Source organism: Trachymyrmex septentrionalis, unplaced genomic scaffold, assembly GCF_001594115.1.
Source record: "Trachymyrmex septentrionalis isolate Tsep2-gDNA-1 unplaced genomic scaffold, Tsep1.0 scaffold112, whole genome shotgun sequence".
Taxonomy (NCBI): Eukaryota; Metazoa; Arthropoda; class Insecta; order Hymenoptera; family Formicidae; genus Trachymyrmex; species Trachymyrmex septentrionalis.
This window is the reverse complement of record NW_017304248.1, coordinates 1,206,740-1,227,172: the sequence shown is the minus strand read 5'-3', so window position 1 is coordinate 1,227,172 and position 20,433 is coordinate 1,206,740. Positions and strand designations below refer to the sequence as shown.

General features: G+C 28.7%; 1 protein-coding gene across 5 annotated transcripts in view; it reads right to left on the bottom strand.

The window, feature by feature from the left end:
- Positions 1 to 417: 417 nt before the first annotated feature.
- Positions 418 to 20,433, bottom strand: part of LOC108751517 (coiled-coil and C2 domain-containing protein 1-like) — a 29,491-nt gene continuing 9,475 nt past the window's right edge. For 3 of the 5 annotated variants that reach the window (XM_018491755.1, XM_018491762.1, XM_018491769.1), the window contains exons 10-12: positions 16,181 to 16,219; positions 14,465 to 14,555; positions 14,247 to 14,382 (exon numbers count right to left, since the gene is read on the bottom strand). In XM_018491755.1, coding sequence (XP_018347257.1) covers positions 14,263 to 14,382; positions 14,465 to 14,555; positions 16,181 to 16,219 — 250 coding nt within the window. In that variant the 3' untranslated portion in view covers positions 14,247 to 14,262. Of the gene's footprint in view, positions 472 to 14,246; positions 14,383 to 14,464; positions 14,556 to 16,180; positions 16,220 to 20,433 lie in introns of those variants that run through there. The other 2 variants (XM_018491775.1, XM_018491780.1) reach the window with 2 other exon arrangements.

The following is a 20,433-nucleotide window of genomic DNA, read 5'->3' as shown; positions in this document are numbered from 1 at the left end:
TATATATATATATATTTAATAACTAATCTATGCGATAATCTATACGAAATCTCTTTTATATTCTCTATAGTTAATACAATAATATTTATAATTCGAAAATTTAAAAGATATCACGTACATTTGACAAATTTTTTACATTTATTGTAAATTCATAATTAATAATCGCAAATATCTAGTGAATATCCATGCGACTTATGTGAATTATATTGAATTTCAGTCACAGTGATCAAATATCTAGTCGCGACACTCGAGAACCACCTTCTCTGTCTCCGACGAATAATCCTCGAGTGATTTGTCCACTTGTGTGTGTATGTGTGTTCGTGTGTATGTGTGTGTGTATTCGCTGTTGAGACGGTCATTTGTTCCGAGCGCGATGACAGATGACAATGAAGTAGAGATCGTGCCATGTACAGGAGGGTGCGGAATCTGTTTGCTATCGTTCCTCAATTATTCTCGGATATCGTTATGTATCTGGGAATAATCAAAGAGAACTATGATTTATCTGTGTATGATTAAAAACGTTTCTTACTGCAATTGAAGTAACCTGTATTTAATTGAAAAAATTACTATTAGGTATTTAATAACTAATTTTATTAACAATATTAACAATTCAAATTTTTACAGTATAATTTACTTTGACTTAAGACACTAAACATATTTATTTGTTATTATTAAAATTCAAATATATTAATTGTTTTGCTAGTTTTTGTACACAAAAATGAGATGTACAAAATAATTCAGAGCTTAAATTCTTTCAAATAGTATATATATCATAAAAGTTAAAGATAAAAGTAAAAAAATTAAATAGCTTTTCACTAAAACTATTTATTATTTTCAATACTCCAAAGAATTTATTAGTAGTTAAAAAACCATAAAAGTCTACACAAACTATAGAACCCAAAAATTTTGTTAATAAGACTAAAGTCACTATATTTTTGTTCAGATTAGAATTTAAAAAAAAAAACAAGAGGAATATATATGTAGAATAATTGTAAAAGAATAACATATAAACATTCCGATTGTTTTTTTTCAAAGCCATTTTTGATAAAAAAATTGTTAAAAAAAATAATATTTCTTAATTGTAGAATTTTATAATTGTTTAGAATCATTGTATTAAGTACATATATCAAAACTACTTTTATATGTATTGTAGATAACTTGTTGAAAAAAAAAGGAAATTATTAATAATCCAACTTAAATATATAGCATAAAATAATTTATTTATATATGACCAAATCTTTATAAATTCAAAAATGTCTTAAAGTGAAAAATTAATGTATAGACTTCGTTGTTCTTCCCAAAATCAATGATTCTGTGCCTTAATTTTATCCTAAAGGTGCAAAGTAGCCCCGTTCACATGGGGTAAAGTAAAATATTCGTCATCTTCAATGGCTCAATTTACAATTGTCTCATAGTGCAGTAGATGCAATATTTAATTGTAAAAATGTTATTAATTTGAATATAATATTTTATAATAAATTCCTTTCAATCAAAAATTCTAACAAGAACTGTGCTTAATTTCTGAAAAATATTTTTCAATATTATTATAGTTGTATATTAAAATATATTTTTTGGCAACTGTGACTTTCTTAAAATTGAAACGTAATTTTATCTTTATTATCATCTATTATTTACGTTATCAAAACAACTTATATGTATTAAATTAAAACTGCAATTTAATTGCAATTTTTGTATATACTGCTTTGTATTTACCTCTTCCGTTTTAAAAACACTTTAATGACATGTGACTTATTTCAAGAATAATTGCACCATAAGTATATAAGGATAATATTTTCTTGAATATTGCAAGATTTATATTGAATTCTTTTTACTAGAATTTGTGTTTCATTCACCATTAAAATTAAATATTATTCTGAAGAAAAAAAAATTTCCATAGAAGAATAAGATTTAATACTCAAGATGATGTACGTGAAATCCTATCGTGCACTTATTGTGCGATAGATATTCGTATTAGATAATATATCTTATTGTTAATGTTACATCGACTCATTAAAATGCAAACAGAGGAGATATAGTGCACGTCAAATAATCAGAATTAGCCTGTAAAGCAAAAATCCATTAAACATATTTCAAAATAAGAAACAAAAAGAATTCAAGAAGGCTCATGATAAAATGACACGAACTTTCGCATCTTAGTGATTACAAGTAAACTGTTAGGCATGTCATATATCGATAGAAAAAAGAAGATAGGAATAAAAATAAAGAAGCGGAAGGAAACGATATACAGTATGGAATACTATAGGATCTTATGAACCGAAAAACGGCAGACCGCATTTATGAGAACTGCGGACCGGAATAACGACGCATTTAGCAATTTCCGGCCTGCGTCGGAAGTTCTGTCATATTTGTCACTTGGTCATTATTAATAGCATAGTTTTATTGTTTCAATAGTGAGAGGGAGTAAAGTGATCCGTCGCAAAAAAAATGAGCTTTTCAGGAGAACCGAGCTATTGAACGTAACTCTTCTACAACTTAAATTTAATAGCCATTAAATCGCTAGTGGATAGTGATGCTTCTCATCTTTGTTTTCGTATCTAATTCATTTCTATCTAAATGTCTCTTTTGGTTAAGGAAACGCATTTCACGATTTAGCGGCATTTGCTTAATGCAAACTGGATTATTAAAATTTATATAATGTATTTAATATTTAATGTTTATATCCTCATATATTATTTTTAAAGATTATAGAGAATTAAACAAATAAATTATTTAAAAACAACAAACGATAAAAAAATCATATTCTTAAAATTTAATACTTAAATGTTAGTTTATTTTGAGGACAAAAAAAAATAACAGCACACAAACAGTAAATTTCGTTTAAATGTTAACATACATTTATTTTTTAATTAAGAGAAAAAAAAGAAAGAAAAGAGAAAAATACAAGATTTTTGAAGAGTAAATCGTAGAAAGAGAGTGATGAAAAATAGATTCTAGTCCCAAGCGTAAAGTGAATAGATCTTGAAAAATCATGTTTAGATCCTTAATTAAGTGACAGGAAATAATAATAATTTGTGCGAAAAATGGTGAGAATGCTTTAAATATAGTCAAAAACGGTAAGCATCTATTTTCAATAGCTTATTTTCTCATTTTATCGTATTTTGCAAAGTATTTACATATAGGAAAGGAATTTTATCAAATTTAAAAACGCAGAGAGCTAAAACTATTGAAATAATATCACAATTAAATCCGAAGCTGTAGTAAACCCGGCTAGTGTTACTTGACCTTTGATGATCCACAAACACTGTAATGTTAATGTGTATGATAGCTGTGGGACATAACTAGGTCAATAGGTGTATCAATAAGTTCTGGAGAGATCACATACTATTTTTAAAACGCAGAACCGCTCAACACTTAAATGTTCTGAAATTAATTACGAGATCTTCCTGGGGCATCAGTGCCTCTATGGTTATAATTAATGTTTATCAATGCCACCTTGGCTATTCAATTGGCATGGTACCTCAACGTAACTAAATTTCATTTACCTACTATAAATAATTTGTTATGTTCGGCTTATAAGTTGGCTATCTCGTTCTTTGTTCAACCGTGTTTATGGTTGGAAATTTTCGGACCAGAATCGTTGAAGTTTCAAGTTGCCAAAATAGCTGACAGTTTCTTGTTTAACTGCTCCCAATTTAAACATAGAAAAATTTATACTAAGCTAGATCATCTTTCTCAGCTTTCATAAAAAGATTGCCAAAAGGAATATTTCATTTATCTTAAGTAGATGGATATCTATTATAAATATAAAGAATAAATGTATACGAGTAGGATATATGTACATCCATCCTTTGCCTATCCACTTAACTTGAGTCAATTCAATAATAAAATCGACTTTCAAAAAAACGTGTTGTCCAAGGCATGTGGTAATCCTAATTGAGCTTTTTATAATTTTAACGACTTTTAAAGCCTTTTCTCGAAATGAGGTCAGGATCTTCACTGATCTTCACCAGATCGGACTCCTCGGATTCTTTTGGGGTTGGCTGCGTGGTCTAGATTCCGTCTATAAGAATTAGTGCAATGCTTGAATTAAATTGACTTTTTAATTTAGTAATTATTATTTACAATAACGAACAATCTTGATCTTGATGTTGTCAATAAAAAATAATAGATGTTATTTAAACTAGTAAATTAGAAACGATATTCAACGTAAATTTAACGATAAACGATATGACAGTCGACTCGATGCTGGTGTAAATAGCAGCTACACAATCAATACATAGTAACTCATAAACAATATTGCCTCCATTTGTAATATAGAGAGATCTCGATTCACATATAGACTTACTAGTGATAATAAGTGTTGCCACATGCATTTAATATTTTAAACAATTCTAGTCCTATACCAACCGCTAAAATAAAATGTATTTTAAAACTAAAAGTTAATACTTTTGCATAGCATTGACGAATTTTAGAAAAAAAATTTGCTATTGATGCTCAACGTTCCAAAGCTTTCGTCGCCATTTTTATTTCTCTCTTCAACGCCATTTTTCTCCAAATTGTGACGTGATAGCTAATTATGGACAACGATTTTATATTTAGCAGGCAAACATCGGAAATGACTATTCACACTCATATTGTAAAATAATGTTAGATAGTGTAATCTTCTTATATTTTTTCCGATTTTAATCAGTTTTTTATAAACCTCCTAATTTTTCCTATTAATCGATTGACGATTGCCAGTGAAAAGCGTCATTCAGCTTAGCCAGTGGGAAGCGTTATTCAATAATTTTGTAAGTACTGTCAACAATAAAAGTTAGACAGTGTCTTTTGTAAGTAAAAAAATTCTTTATTATTTTGCGAACTTTTAAAGTAATTAATGAGATGTTAATAAAAATGTATGTGCGAATAAGCATGTACCCAGAAAAGACAGCTTAGAAAGATAGATGCTTATACATAATTGTCCGTTTAAATTATTCTTTTCGTAGAGCACACCTCCAAACATTTCACTGTGTTGCTAGCTGCGCGTAAAACTAAGAATCTGTGATTTCTTCACGCGAACGCACAATTATTCGCAGATCTTTATTAATTCATATAATTATTCGCAGGGGGTACGAGGGTCACAAATGGAGGGATCTTGCTCAGGGACGGGAACAGTGGCGGGATTTGGTATTTGCGGCAATGAGCTTTCGAGTTCCTAACGCCTAATAATAATAATAATAATTATTCGCAGATCTTTATTAATTCATATAATTCTTATTACTGATGTCGAAATTTATAAAATTGGCACAGAATTTTTAATTCAATTTAGCCATGCATGAAAAGTGATCCAATTATTATCAGACATCCTGCATATTGCACATTAGAAAAAGAGGGTTGCATTAATTGAAATTCTGATAAAAATGGCAAATCAGAATTTTCTGGTTAAAACTGTTATATTATAATTTTAATTGAGATAACCAGAATTTAATATGATCAGAATTCTTCTACTTCGTTTCACTTTCAACTAGAAATTTTGCTCAGTGTATAAATATATCAAAGTGCTGTTACCCTTTCGTGTAAAACAATTCCAGTTGATCGAGATATATACGGGTCTTAATGATATGTAAGTACCAAGTGATACATTGCAGCTTTTTAATTGATATCGCTTGACTATATCAAATTGATTCTACTCGCATATACGCATTGCGGGAGCTGAACGTTTCCTGGTAACGAATTATTAATAACCGGTGCGCAACGCGAGCTCTTGTAAGTCAATTGCTGACTACGATCGTGCAACGAGAAACGTATCGCATCGCGTTGTATCGCGTTGCATCGCGTCGGATCACATCGCGGCGATGCGCCATGGTATCTTGAAAACGGCGACCTTCGTGCACCCGAGATTGCACGCGCGAGGACATTTTTGCAATGCTCTTCTTAACTCCAACAGAGACGAAGAGACGAAGACGCAAAAAGAGAGGGCAAAGGGGGAAAAGAAGAAGCACGCGCTTTGATCCCAAACAATATCGATACGCATACGAGCCACTGGTACGCTCGAAAAAAAGGCTAGTAACAGACGCAACTCTATTTATGGAAATAGCAGACTTATTCGCGCGCCTATTTATTATATAAATAGGTATGAAACCGATTAACTTATAGGGAAGCTCCAATAACATTCACTGCCTTCGGATGTATCAATATTTCTAATTACATAAGGCAACAAAATTAAAACTTTTAAAAAAGTAGTTTTAAAAATATATATTGATTTTCATAGGAATTTAATGATTCAAATTCGAAAAAATAATCTCAAATTTGCTCCATCACCCTCAATTCTTTTATAACAAAAAATTAATTCTCAGAATATATTTTAAATATATTTTAAAAAATTTATAAAAATTGTATAGTTCGATTATTTACAATACATTCAAATCTTATGTAAAAAACTTAGTACTTCCTTCTTCTTTTATTAAAAAAGTTATATCGGTAGCATTTCTTTTGTGCCTTGCTTTCCGATTTTCATGGTGAAGCATCCAGCAACAACGACCCATTATCGTGGGAGGGTATATCAATTTTGTCATCATGCAGTGTTAAATTCACATTCTTATTTTGTACAGCACAAAAAAATTAAACGTGTAAAATAACTGTGTGGCACAATATTTTTATTGTGTTTTTCGAATCTAACACTTAAAAATGTATCAAAAATATAATCAGAACATGCTAAATAAAAAAACAATATAAAATTTACAAAGTGAAATATAATAAAAGGATTAGAGTCTTAAAAATATATAATATGCCGTTTTTTGTCTTTTTAATACCAATTTTTCTTTCAAAATTGTGACGTGATAACCAAATAAGATAATTAATCAAAGCTTAAAGAATCAAAGCTCAATTGCGATAAATCAAAATTGTTTGAATCAAACATGAGATGTTAGTGTCTAAAGATAATTTATTTAGTTACTTAACATTTTGGCTATATATTTTGATCCAAGCTTTGGATCCTTTCCAGTCAATAGTATATGATATCATCATACTGATCGGATAATATCTTCTCTCTCAAATCAGTCAAAGTTAATGATAATTAATGATAAATGGTCATGTCGAATAACGAAACTTTTTTTGTAAAAGTACTGTAGAATAGTTGGAAAATCATTCTAAATATTACATTTAATTTTATTATCCATTAAAATATTACTAAAAAAAGCGTCAGATTAGTCGTTTTTGCGATTTTCCTTATTTTTCCTAAAATCGCCAATGCTCAGGTCAAAGCTAATGTGCGTATTCTTTCTTTTTTTTTTGTAAGTTAAAGATTTTTGTTTCCTTACGGTTGCTCTTTGTTGTAAAATAAACTCATAGTGCTTCATCGGCTTTAGTGACTAAGAAAGCGGCTAAGAAAACTGCGACTATCTCCATAGGATATTCTTATATACTAAATGTTTTCTAAGCTATCGATGTTAAAGATTCTAATTTTGTTCAGCATTATGTTTTTTTTTTTTAATATATTTGATTATTTCCTAAAGAAGTGATATGCGCTATTTGTGCAGCTCTTTGCCCGCCGATATTTGTCGCCAAGTTAGTTTTCTATAATGTCTTAAAGATAATTCACATGTAAATTTAGAAAGTGGTGGCTCCGTTACTTCTTCATTCCACCTTCTTGTGGTGGGTTTTGAATAGATTTATTGGCGAACGAAGAGCTGCACAAACGTGTAAGAGATTGAATTTAAATTGTATCGCTTGCAAAAAAGAATACATAAATCTTTAAAGATATTTACCAGCTAAGAAATGTAGTCAGTAAAATACCTTTTTTTTATTACGTAAATGAAATTGAAGGAATTATGAATATTTAAGAAAAAATTCAATAGAAAGTTATAAAAGCGCGCGTTAACGCGTGTGTGTAGTTTATCATTATTTAAAATATATAATCCGTAAAAATTATCCTTAATTTTCTTATAAAAATTTATAATCAGTTAACTCTCATTTATTAACTTAAATATACGATATATTTACGTCTGAATTACATACTCGTATATTGTATTAATTATATTGTATTAATTGTATGTAATTATAAATATTGTATATACTTTGGTGAGAATTCCTGATCCACTTATCTAATTATTAAGTGCAGTTTTTGAAGGCATTTGAAGATAAAGATTATAACATTAAAATGTCGAGATAAGTGTCTAAAATTAATCTGGTTACTGAGAATAAGCACAGTATATAGCATAGCGATGAAAATTCTCTAATCTTGATCCGTTTACATCCAATCCAAATTTCTATTGCTCAAAAACGAAGTAACACCATTGCGGTAACACGAGTGAATCATAGCGAGAAGGTAGAACTCCCCGGGTGTCAAGTCGCATCTGGCATACAATCAACACTTCACGTAGTTTCAGTGACGTCACGTCCGGTCGTGTGTGCCGAATAAGCAGAAATGGCGTAACCGAACTCTATCCTCAGAGAACGGTTTCAAAAAAAGGAGAGATATATCGATGCGAAGCACGTGTCACATCAGGAAATACGTCGTGTCGGAACGCGAACACGTTTCAACATAAGGAAAAAAACAAAAGCACAGTTGAGATTTCTTTAACATAATCTTAATGCATTATGAATGCCAAAGGAATTACTTAAAACAAAAAAATAATTAACTTATAGTTATATGTAGCTCTTTTGAAATATTTCTTCAAACTATCTAGGTTCTTAAACAACTATTAAAAGAATATAGTATTTCTAACATAAAATATGATAAAAATCTATACCTCAAAATATAAAAAGATATGTAGCTGCATATTGCGAATTACATAATTAAAAAAAAACAGTTATATGATTTTTCTTTACACTTATATCAATTGGTTCCTATTATACTTAAAAATTTTAAAAGTATGTATTAAAATTACTAAAAATTTACCAAAAAGTGAATAGTTCATGAGATATTTTATATTTCATGTCAAAATGTGATAGAATAAATTATAAAGTATCTCATAAATTATTGATTTTTTGATAACTCTATTTTAATATGCCTTTCATACCCAGATAAAAGAAATCATATATATATTATTTTTAAAAAATCATGTAATTCTATTTAAAAAATAGCGATAAACTTTTATGTGATCTTGAAAAGTTGATTTGCTGATTTTGATAGTCTTTTTCAGCCACGGATATTCAATATTCTATGTAGGGGAATCCAGGGATTAATGAAATCATGGGGATATAATGAGATATATTAGAACTTTTATCAGAGATGTTGTAACCATGTAATGAAATGTTATGCAATAATTACTATTAGATGTGTCTTACCCGTATGTTTCATTTGTCATATTATTTTAAACTGATTTTGGAATTTGTAAAAGAGGAAAAAAGTAATTAATTTTTATACAAAAAAATTACGATTTAGTCGGTAATTCAAACAGCTTTAGGATCCCCTTAATATACGATTAAACATCAGTCCTCATCCTTTTTATGTTGTTTAATATGATATTGAACTACACTAAATTTTTATAGAGTGAAGTGTGTGGAATGACAAAAAGATGTGTTTGGTTACGTTGAGACGTTTTAGGGTTCATTGAAATAAGGATTAGTGGTAAAGGGCAGTGAGGATAAGTAATAATGTGCATGAGTGAGTGAGAATACGTTGGGCTATGTTGAAAAAAATGTCAGGATGTTTCGAGATGTTCTAAGATAATTAAGGTGTTGAAAGTGGGGGAGGGGATGAGGGATGGGGGTGGGTGAAGATGTGTGTGGATAGGTAAGGATATAGTAAATTATATCGAGTAAATGTCGATGTGCATCGAGATCTCTACAGTGGATTAGGGAGGGTTGAAAGGGATTTGGATGAATACATAGGCATTTGTAAGTATGGGTGTGAAAATGTGTGTAGGTATTCGAGCATTAATTGTCGATTTATAATCGGATTGTGGTATCTGCGGACACTTCAACACATGACGACGAAATTATTGTAATTTATAGTACAATTTTTTCGTGTTTAAAAGAATTATATGTATAAATTATTATTGCTTACATCGTATACCAATAATAATCACATAAAAATAAAGCTCCTAACCATATTATTTTACCGTGTATTTATAACCACAGATACTTCTCTCTTAGTGTATTAAAGTTTCTAATACACACATTGAAATGCTTAAACAAAAAAATTTGACAATGTCGCAAATCATAAGATGATTAACAAAAATTTTAAAGAATATTGCAAAAAAACTGTAAAGCTGTTTCAGTAATCTCTCGTTGCGTATAAGGTGAGAACAAGACGACGAACAGCAGAAATCGAGATAGAAGCAAAAGGGTTAAGCGAACAAACATTGTTAATTTGCACATGGTAACCCCGTCTAAAGGCCAAAGGGTCAACATTACCACGGTTACGTGTATGCACGGTAAATAGTCTGCGCTCCTCTCTACATCCCCGTACACGTTTGCTGGACCGACGCTGAGTTTTCAGTCGACCGTAGTCTACGGGCCACCCTCTCTGACCGACCTAATTGTCTAATTGGCAAATAAATCCCATTGTTTTCCGATTATGCGATCGATATAGGCACTACTTGATTTAACGCAACCGTTCTTTCAAGTATCAAGGGAATCGATTGTGTATTTTCGTCTTATAACTTTCATTGCCTCTCATACTTTCCTCTGACATGGAGAAATACGTACGATTGACTATGAGTATAGTGAAAATATAATTGTCCGTAGAGATGACATAGGCTCACGGGAGTGAAAATTACAGATGCAAGTGCGAGCAATGAATACATTAATTTATAGTTATATGATGTGATCTTGTTGTAACATTTAGAAAAAGAATGATTTTAAATAGCGATTGTATTCTAATATTGATTTTTCCACATGAATTTTTAGTTTTAGTGAACAGCTTTAACAGGGTCGATGTTCTTTGCATCGCAAGGTTTGACATGACGGACGCAAAAATTGTATCTATCTGTAGGGGCAGAAGCCGCAACAGACATGTTTGTCTAGTTTGTATGCGAAGATATTTTCAATTGGCGCTGTAACATTGTGTAAGCCTAATGCGTGATTGATCAAAATTCGTAGATATGCTCTAAGCGTTTCTATTGATTTTCACAAAAAACGGAGTCGAAAGAGACTTGCAAAGATCCTGCATATAGTGTGAATGTAACCTACATTGCACATAATGCACATTGTCGTTTTTACCTACACATGAGATTGAACTGATACAATATCGTACAACTATTTATCGCACAGTGATTGTGCATGGCAAAAAAACATTCTGAATAGCCATCTACGAGTCGCATATTATTTTTTTATAATAGTGTGTATATATAATAATAGTGTATATATTAATAATAAAAAGTATTAAAAAATCTATTTATCTCGATTTTGAAATGTGGATGCCAGTCAGGATTGAAGAGATCCTCAACAATGTTTTATCAATATGCACCACAAATTAAATATAAACTAAATATCGACACGTGTATGTATTTTCAAAACATGAAAATTTTTTTTCATGGTATTTTCATTCTTGTAAATCGATGTTATTCCATTTTGCTAAAAGGAATTGAAGTTTTTAATAAGGTCTCCCAGATCCTTATCTGATAAGCGAAGGTAATATAACTTTTACTTACAAAATAGAAATTTATAATTTGCAAAAACAACCATATACATTTCCATATACATTTTTTAATCACGTATATACATATATATATGTATAATATATTAAAATTAGATACTTTCAAGTCAAATACATTATATTTGTAGATTACAATTGTTGGTATATTGATTGTTTGTTGTTTTAAAAATCCAAAATAATTATTTTATTAGTTATTTCAAAATTGAATAATTTGTAATACTTTTTAAATTTTACTACTTTGTCGTAAATAATAAAACTTTTTAAAATTTACTACTTTGTCTGTATTAAATAACTACAGGGAGAGAGAGAAAGAGATGTCTCACATAATTCTTAATAATGAGATACAAATATATATACATACGACAAATTTAAAAGAAAATCGTTTACATGAGCAAGTATGTGCTGCTCATATATAATAAATAATAATAATAATAATAAAGTTCATCTTACGAAATTTTTTAAGCTTAGGAACAAATTAATAAAGAAGAGAGAACACGAAAAAATTTCTTTCAAATAACTTAATTAAAATAATAAAAAGAATACGTTAACAGATAAATGAGGTAAAGAAACTTTATTTACAAATATAAAAAAATAAAAGAATTTTTCAAAGTGTTTCTCTTATTTTTATAAATATTTATAAATTATTATTTATAAATAAAATTTCTAATCTAAAAATGTATCAAAGTACACATTGAAATAGAAATTATTAAAATGAAGTAAATACCAAAAGTCAATTCATTTTCCATATAAAAATGACTTTTATATGGAATGCTTCTAAAATATCTTCCTAAAATGAGAATTTCTATACAATTTGAGAAATGAACTAATTGTATAGCGAATTGGTTAGAGAGACAGAGTTGAACAATTATCGGACAATAGTTTGTTAGTGAGATTCATCTGCTATATTGTTCTCAGAGAAACGTAGATTCAGCTTCAGTGCATGCATTGTTCTGTTTCCTTCTGTCAATTACATTACTACATGATACATACATCTCACAAAATACAAGACATCGTTTCAAATCTTTTATGCTATTTTTTTTAACTAATCAATGTGTAACGAAAATATATATTGTATGATAGGTAAAAGCAAGGAATATAAAGCTACTAATATGGAGAATCAGACTTATTTTTTTAAATAAAGCACTGCAATTTGGCGACAATCGATGAAAATTGTTACAATTGCTACTGAACGTGTCATATTCAGTAAGCAAAAAATCATTACTATAACAATATTTAATATTATTACAACAATATTTAATAATATGTAACGTTTTTAAATGTTTTATTTAGCCTTAAATATAATACCATTTTGATTAATTTGGAGGATTCTATAATATTAATATGCTATAAAATAACGTTATAAACAATGTTGCATTATATTGAATCAACATCTCAAAAACGTTAAATTACAACTTTACGAATTATTAAAAAAACATTGCAGAAATGTTCAATGTTGAAGTAATATCTTACAAATGTTGCAATTTAATATTCGAGAACAGTGATTCAACATATTTGTGTAATATACCACATAAACTTCCACGAATATTAGATCTCTGAATTAATTTTTACATAAAACTAAACGAAATATTTTTTTTTAATACATTTCATTTGCTTTCCATCTTCGAGCTCTTGAATTATCTTCTAAAAATTGTTTCATTAAAACATGGATGAAGAATCTCATGATGTTACCTTTATCGATTTTATTATCGATCCTATTTTTAACATAAGAAAATTACTCCGCCACATCCATTTATGATATCGCGGATTACTCCCGGGTAAATGACTTTAATATTAATTTATTCAATATTGTTTCAACGTTGCAGCAACATTAGACAATCTAAGATAATCAATATAAGATAATTAGCAAAGATTCGATATTGAAAAGATATTCGTACATCAATATGATTTTAAAGTTTGTAAGAAATAAACGATAACACGAGAAAAATATCAAGGCGCTCCGGAATTTTTACGTAAAAATAAAAGGAAGAACTTCCAATAAGTTTGATCTTGACAAATATTATCAAAATCATGACCTTGAACAAGATTCAAGAGATTTCAGCTGGACATCTTGGATAATGCCAACGGTACAGTAACTTTCAAGCATTATAATTCGAAAAGTACTTAATAAAAAAGAATTTTATCAAAATGTTTGAAAGCTCTCGAGATAAACTACGAGAACATGTAATGAAAAATGGGAAAGGAATTCCATTCAAAAAATTTAAAATTCAAAGCACCCAAGGTCAGACCAATGGTACTTTTTTATGTCTCCTTTGAATAATACTTTTGTCCGTTGAATAAAACATTTTTCCCTAAAATGCACTGTTCGAGAGATATTTAAGATGGTCAATTGAAATGGGCCAACCTATACATAAATAAATGTAATTAATTCGGTGAACATTTTACTTTCCAAAAAATGATCAATACTTTTATGTTTGTAAATTATAAATTATTACATATAGTTTATCTATATTACAATTACATTCAGGATATTTACATTTTATTCGTAGCTCCTTATCATATATATAATTGTTTTTTTATGTAAATATGTATACATCGTTTTCTATCTTATTTTGTAATATTGTTAATATAGATTATTGTAAAATAGGATTTTATTCTCGATGTTTTCAAAGGCTTCTTGATACAACCAAATAAAAAATTTAAACGTAAATTTTACGTTTAAAAAAAATTTACGTAAATTTTCGTCGAGTCGATAAATTGAATTATTGATCAATAGTTAGCCATTTATCTGTAATATTCTCAATTTGTTTAAAAAGAATTGGATTTCTGAGACGAATTTTCAACTCCAGTTTTCCTCCTGTTGCTTTCCTGCCATCCATAAGCTGAAATATATAATAATAAGTTTATTTTTATTTTATTTTTATTTGCATAGAAAGAGTGTTAAAAAATTAATCATTTAATTACTGGAAAAGAATCATGTAGAATGCATTGAGACTCTAGTGGTTGTAACTTGACCATTACTGTACCAAGTAGGCTATCACTTCGAAAGAAACCTCTGTAATATGAAAAAAAGTATAATATAAAAATATTATTACCAAAAATATCGTTACCAAAATATCGTTTTATGTTTAAAATTGTACATATGTTGTTATAATTGTACAATTTAAGTACATTGTTACAAATTGCTCGTGTAATATCACAAAATTCACAATACCTGCTGTGTGACAAATAATTTTATATACAGAATGTTCCATTTTAATTGACGAATATCCAAAAAATATGAAAGATGCAGAGCAATATTTCAGATGAAAGTTGTAGAATATCAAGGGGGACAAATGATGCTGACATTTGTTTGATCTTGCAGTTATCTTGAAAATCCTTCTGTCAAGATTAAATTTAAATTTTTAAATGGAACACTATTTTTTATTCCAAAATCTAATAGCTAATGTTAAGAATTTTCAAAATATTATAATAAAATATTTTTTCATTAAATACTTTTCGAGTTATAAGGCTTGAAAGTATCGCCAGCATTAGCATTACCCAAGATATTCAACCAACGGCTAAACCTCTTGAATGTTGTTTAGGATCATGACTTAGATAACATTTGCCAACATCACGGCCATTGCAAGTTGTACCTCTTATTTTCATTTTTTACATTTTATTGTAAAAATGAATTTTTAACACAAAAATGAAAATAAAAGAAATCTCCAATGGCCTTGATCTTGACATATGTTATTAAGTCATGATTCTGAACAACATTCAATAGATTTTAGTTGTCAATCGGGACAGCTTGGATAATACTAATTATGACGGTATTATAACTTCCAAGTCTTGTAACTCGAAAAGTACTTAATGAAAACATATTTTATTAAAGTATGAAAAGGTAAGTTACAAATATGTAATAAAAAATAGGGGTTCCATTAAAAAAATTTAAAGTATGAATCTCAAACCTTGACTTGATCTTGACGGCATCACCTAAGGTCAAACTTAATGTACCCTCTTATCCCTCTCCCCCCTTCCTTTTGTCTGAAACGTTGTTCCGCATCTGCCATATTTTTCGAGATATGAGGCAATTAAAATGACACTCTGTATACATAGGTATACATTATACATACACACAAAAGCTCTACAAACACCACAATCTTCGCATAGGAATTTATTTTAAAACACTATTATATATATTTTTTTATTTAAAAAATAAAAAGACGGCCAATATTCAGAGTGTCTCGATATTCAAGGATAATATTATTTTAGCATGAAAAAATTAAGTAATAAAAGTGCAAGTCATTTTTTCCCGTAAAGTAGTTTTTTAAGTATAAACTTTGACTATAATCATAAGTATTGATTATAAAGTCATTTGTTCGTGTGACGTACGAGCAATAGTATTAGATATTAAACAAATCATTGCTGCTGCATGCACGCTATCACAAGGACAGATAACTTTTTAACCAATGCTTATGATTAGTCAAACTTTCAATGTTTATACTTAAGAAACTACTTTACGGAAAAAAATGGTTTACACTTTTAATATTCAATCTTTTACGAAGTTTCATGTTGAAATAATATTATCTTCGAATTTCAGGACATCCTGTACATACAAAATATACATTGTACTTAAAAGCATCAAAACATTTTTGTGCATATATCTGCATATTCTACAAAAATATAGGGATGTCATACCTGGGATGAGTGCAACACAGGATGGGATTCAGCGAGCATCTGCAAACAACGTTCTATTTTTTGGGTATAACACTTTCATTGAACAATTTTAATACTTTATCGAGTAATAAATGTATATATGAGATATCCTCAACCAAAGAGAAAAAGCAAAAGATAATACAAATCTATTTTTACAATCGAATACTAATTTTTTTTACACTGTCGTCGAAACGTTCATTATCATCTATCGTAAAGATAATATAACAAAAAATTACTTTGTATCACAGTAGGTATTTCTTACAAGATTTTCGTATGCTGAAAATGATGCCGCAAGCCAAAATATTCCAGCACGTCAGGTTTCAAAGATAATTGAAATTTAATGTCCAAAAATTAGCTTTCTTATAATATTTGACATTTTATAACTTCATCTTGAAATTTTAATTAAAAGTCATGACTATATTATTCATTCTTTATAACATATTCTTTTGTATTAATATCATACCTTTTAGGCATGTTATGAAAGATTTAAAATGTAGAATTTATCTAAGACAGTCAAATTTTCCGCCTAGAATGATAAAGTCATATTTTAATCGATACGCATACACATACAATTACTCTTGTTTAAAACATTTTTTAATGTGTATTTTTGAAATATTTGAGACATTAAGCAATTGAAATGGGACACCCTGTGTATTTATGTATTTATATATATATATGTATATATACACTTAGCGGCATCTATAACGGTAAATTATACTGTGTATCGATAATTACAAACTAGAAATTATAAGTATGTACATATGACTTTATCGACGAAAAACTTGCTATGTTGTGAAAAACTTAAAATCTCTTTAAAACATAACTAAATAGTAAGATAAATAAAAAAAATGCATTTTATAGAAGATAAACAATACATTCACAATTTCTGATCAGACTTTTAGATAATATTATCCTTTTTTATGAAAAAATGGCAAATATCACAAAAATATCATTTTTGCACATTAAACTTCAATATGCATGGAATTTTTCTTAAGGGATTACGCTTAATCACGAAATAAAACAAAACAAATTCTCGTGAATTTAAAAAAAAATTTATGTATAATTTTGTATAAAAGTTTTTATATTTAAAAGAGCTTTCCTTAACAAAGTCTTTATATTCTTTTAATGCAAAAATATTATATAATTTATAATACAGTTATAACAGATGTTTGAGAAGCCATATTTCAAAAAAAGCGTTTTATGGTAAGCAGTGCTGCTCGGAAAACCAGGTCATTAGAAATCAAAAAAGATTACTGTTATGAGTTTATCTAGTCTTTAATCGATCAATATTTCGATTAATTCAATTCCGACAAAATGGAAGCTGTTTATGATACTAAAGATACCAATTTTCATTTTAAAAAACGGAAATTTTGTAGTCTATAAAGTAAAAAATTGAAAAATAATCCTTCGATAAGATGGGTATTCAAGAAGTTTGTTTTTATGTTAATGTAGATGTGTGATTGGTTTATGATATTCTTAAGATATCATAAAGCAATCACAGAGTCATATTAGTATCTTAAAACATAACAAAACAATCTTGAAATAAGAATTATGAATATCGGAAAAAGATTATATAAAAACTTATATCATAAATATGAAAAGTAATGATAAAAGCGACTATGAAATTTGTTATCATTGCCAAAAATATATATTATATAAGCGTTATAGTTATCAAAAAAAGATAAAGTTACTAGTCTATTACTAAACAAAGTAACTTGTAATAGTAAAGGCGTTTCTATTTTCTGTTTATAGGATAATAATTAATAAAATAATTTATTTTTTTGCATTTTGATATATTATTCGAATAAATTAAAATGTGTTGGATAAGCAGACGATAAGTGTTATGTATGCCAGATGTATTGCAGTCTTTTATTTTAAGGCTTCTGTTAACTTATCTCAGTCATATTGATGGCTGAGGTGAATACTCAGAAGCTTTAAGATCACGATTTAATAATCGTGACATCATAAGCGATATTACGATTTAATAATCGTGACGATTCAACATGAGTATGGTGACTACTCAGAAGCCTTATGGGAATGCTGGAGTTATCTTGTTTTACTGATAAAATGTGATTAATTTCAGATTCTTCAATCTTTTAATTGCATTTACACGCATATTTAAAATTTTTTCTCCACAATTAAAGTATATTATTAATTATTATGAGTTAGTTTGCCTAGACACACAACATGTATGTCTAAAAAGAGAACATAAGATGTCTTACAGACGTCTTGAAGACATCTTTATGACATAAAATCTGAAAGATATCTCGATAATGTCTTCAGAACGTCTTATGTTCGTATTTTAGACATCGAAGTGGAGTTAAAAAATCTGTCGACATCAATCAAGTTGAGCCATTGCTTCAGCATTTCTTTAAGGGATTAAAGTGGCAAAATTATCGACATTACAAATTAAAACTCAGAGAACGATATATTCAAAATGCGAACATAAGACGTCATAAAAATATCATTAAAATATTTTTCAGACATCATGTCATAAAGATTTTCCCAAGACGTCTTATGTCCCTTTTATGTCTCCTTTATGCATATTATTTAGGAAAGTACTCCGAAATTGTAAAATTCTTTTATGTAATTAAAATATATGAACAAAAAAGATAAGATCGATTTGAAAGATATTCAAAAATACGTCTTGAAATAGACATCTTTAAGACTTTCCCGAGAAACATCTTTTAGATTTTTGGGAAAGACGTTTGAAAATTATTCAAGTTTTAGTCACTATGTATTTATATTATCGACTATAAATTTTATTTGTATAATGTTGAATAAAATTCATGAGACATCAATCTTCAAATATAATACGTAACTTATAAAAATATTGAATTTCAATTAATCTAATACTCCAATATCTTTATTAGTATCGTGCAACTACACATTTATGCGAAGCTATCCGTGTTAACAAGAGGAACAATATGAGATAGAAGCTTACTTGATAAATTGGTATATAATATATCAATGATTTAATAGTATGTCTTATAAGACCGTAATGTGACTACACAATGAATCGGAAATAAAGACTCTAAACAATCAAGTTCGATCTGTGATGCTGAAATAATTCTGTGTGAATTTATACACTACATATTCAATCCCTCAATTGTCCTTAACTGCGCGCCAAATTTATTGTCAGTTTTGAAAAGTATTTCTAATACCGGGTCTACAATGAGTCGGTAGCTATTGACTATAATCTATAATCGGAAACGAATTTGAAGGATAATCGATGAATTGGAATTGATCGAAATCGCTACAGTTTACCAGCAGCCAACTTTTAAGACTAAGATCGTAACCAGACAATTAAAAAAAGGGAACAAAACTAGAGTAGTAATATCAAGAATCGATCGTACGAAATGCGCAGCCACTCGTCGCCTTCCCCCTCCCACCCCTTTTCTATTGGTCTGCTTTCTGTTCCTGTATACTAGAACCCTCTTTCTCGCTTTCGACAAATATCAAACGTATACTTACCTCACTTTAAATTCCAAAAGTACACACTAATTCAATCCTTTAACAAAAACAGTCCTTTATGACTCTTAATGTGCCTCTACATAATTTGTAAATCGTAAAACGTAATTCATTCGCAAATGCTAATACAGAATGATTATCACCGCATGCAAGATACACGCACAAATGAAAACCAACCGTACGTAATGAAAAAATAAACGCAAATCTTCATTCTGCGTCTGCATTTGCGATTTACATTTAGCGATTTACAATTATGTAGAAACACCTTCAATAACAGTAACAATATCGTTATATTATCGTTACACAGATTTTGTATACGATAAAAAAGTTACACAACGACAATATAACGATATCATTGCTGACACTAATTGTAAGTGTTACAGAATAGACACCTAAATGTATTATTTTTTAACTTTCTTAAATTTCTCGTTAAATCAACTCGTATCTTTTTTTGTGTGTATTTTAATTGTATAAAAGAATTTTACAACCTGTACAACCAATTCGGAGTACTCTTTAACTCGTAACATTGATAATTCTATCCTTTTAAGATCCCCTTGACAATAAAAGAAAATGAGATAAGATAATCTAATAACATTGAGATATTAAAATAATAAATTATAAAATTTATCATGCATTATAAGTCTTCATATTTATATTAAGGGAATCCTAAAGTCGTTTTACCAATTATTTTTCAAGAAGTATTTTTCCACAACTGCCTTTATATATAAATTTGAAAATCCTTTTCCACAATTAATGTATAGCTC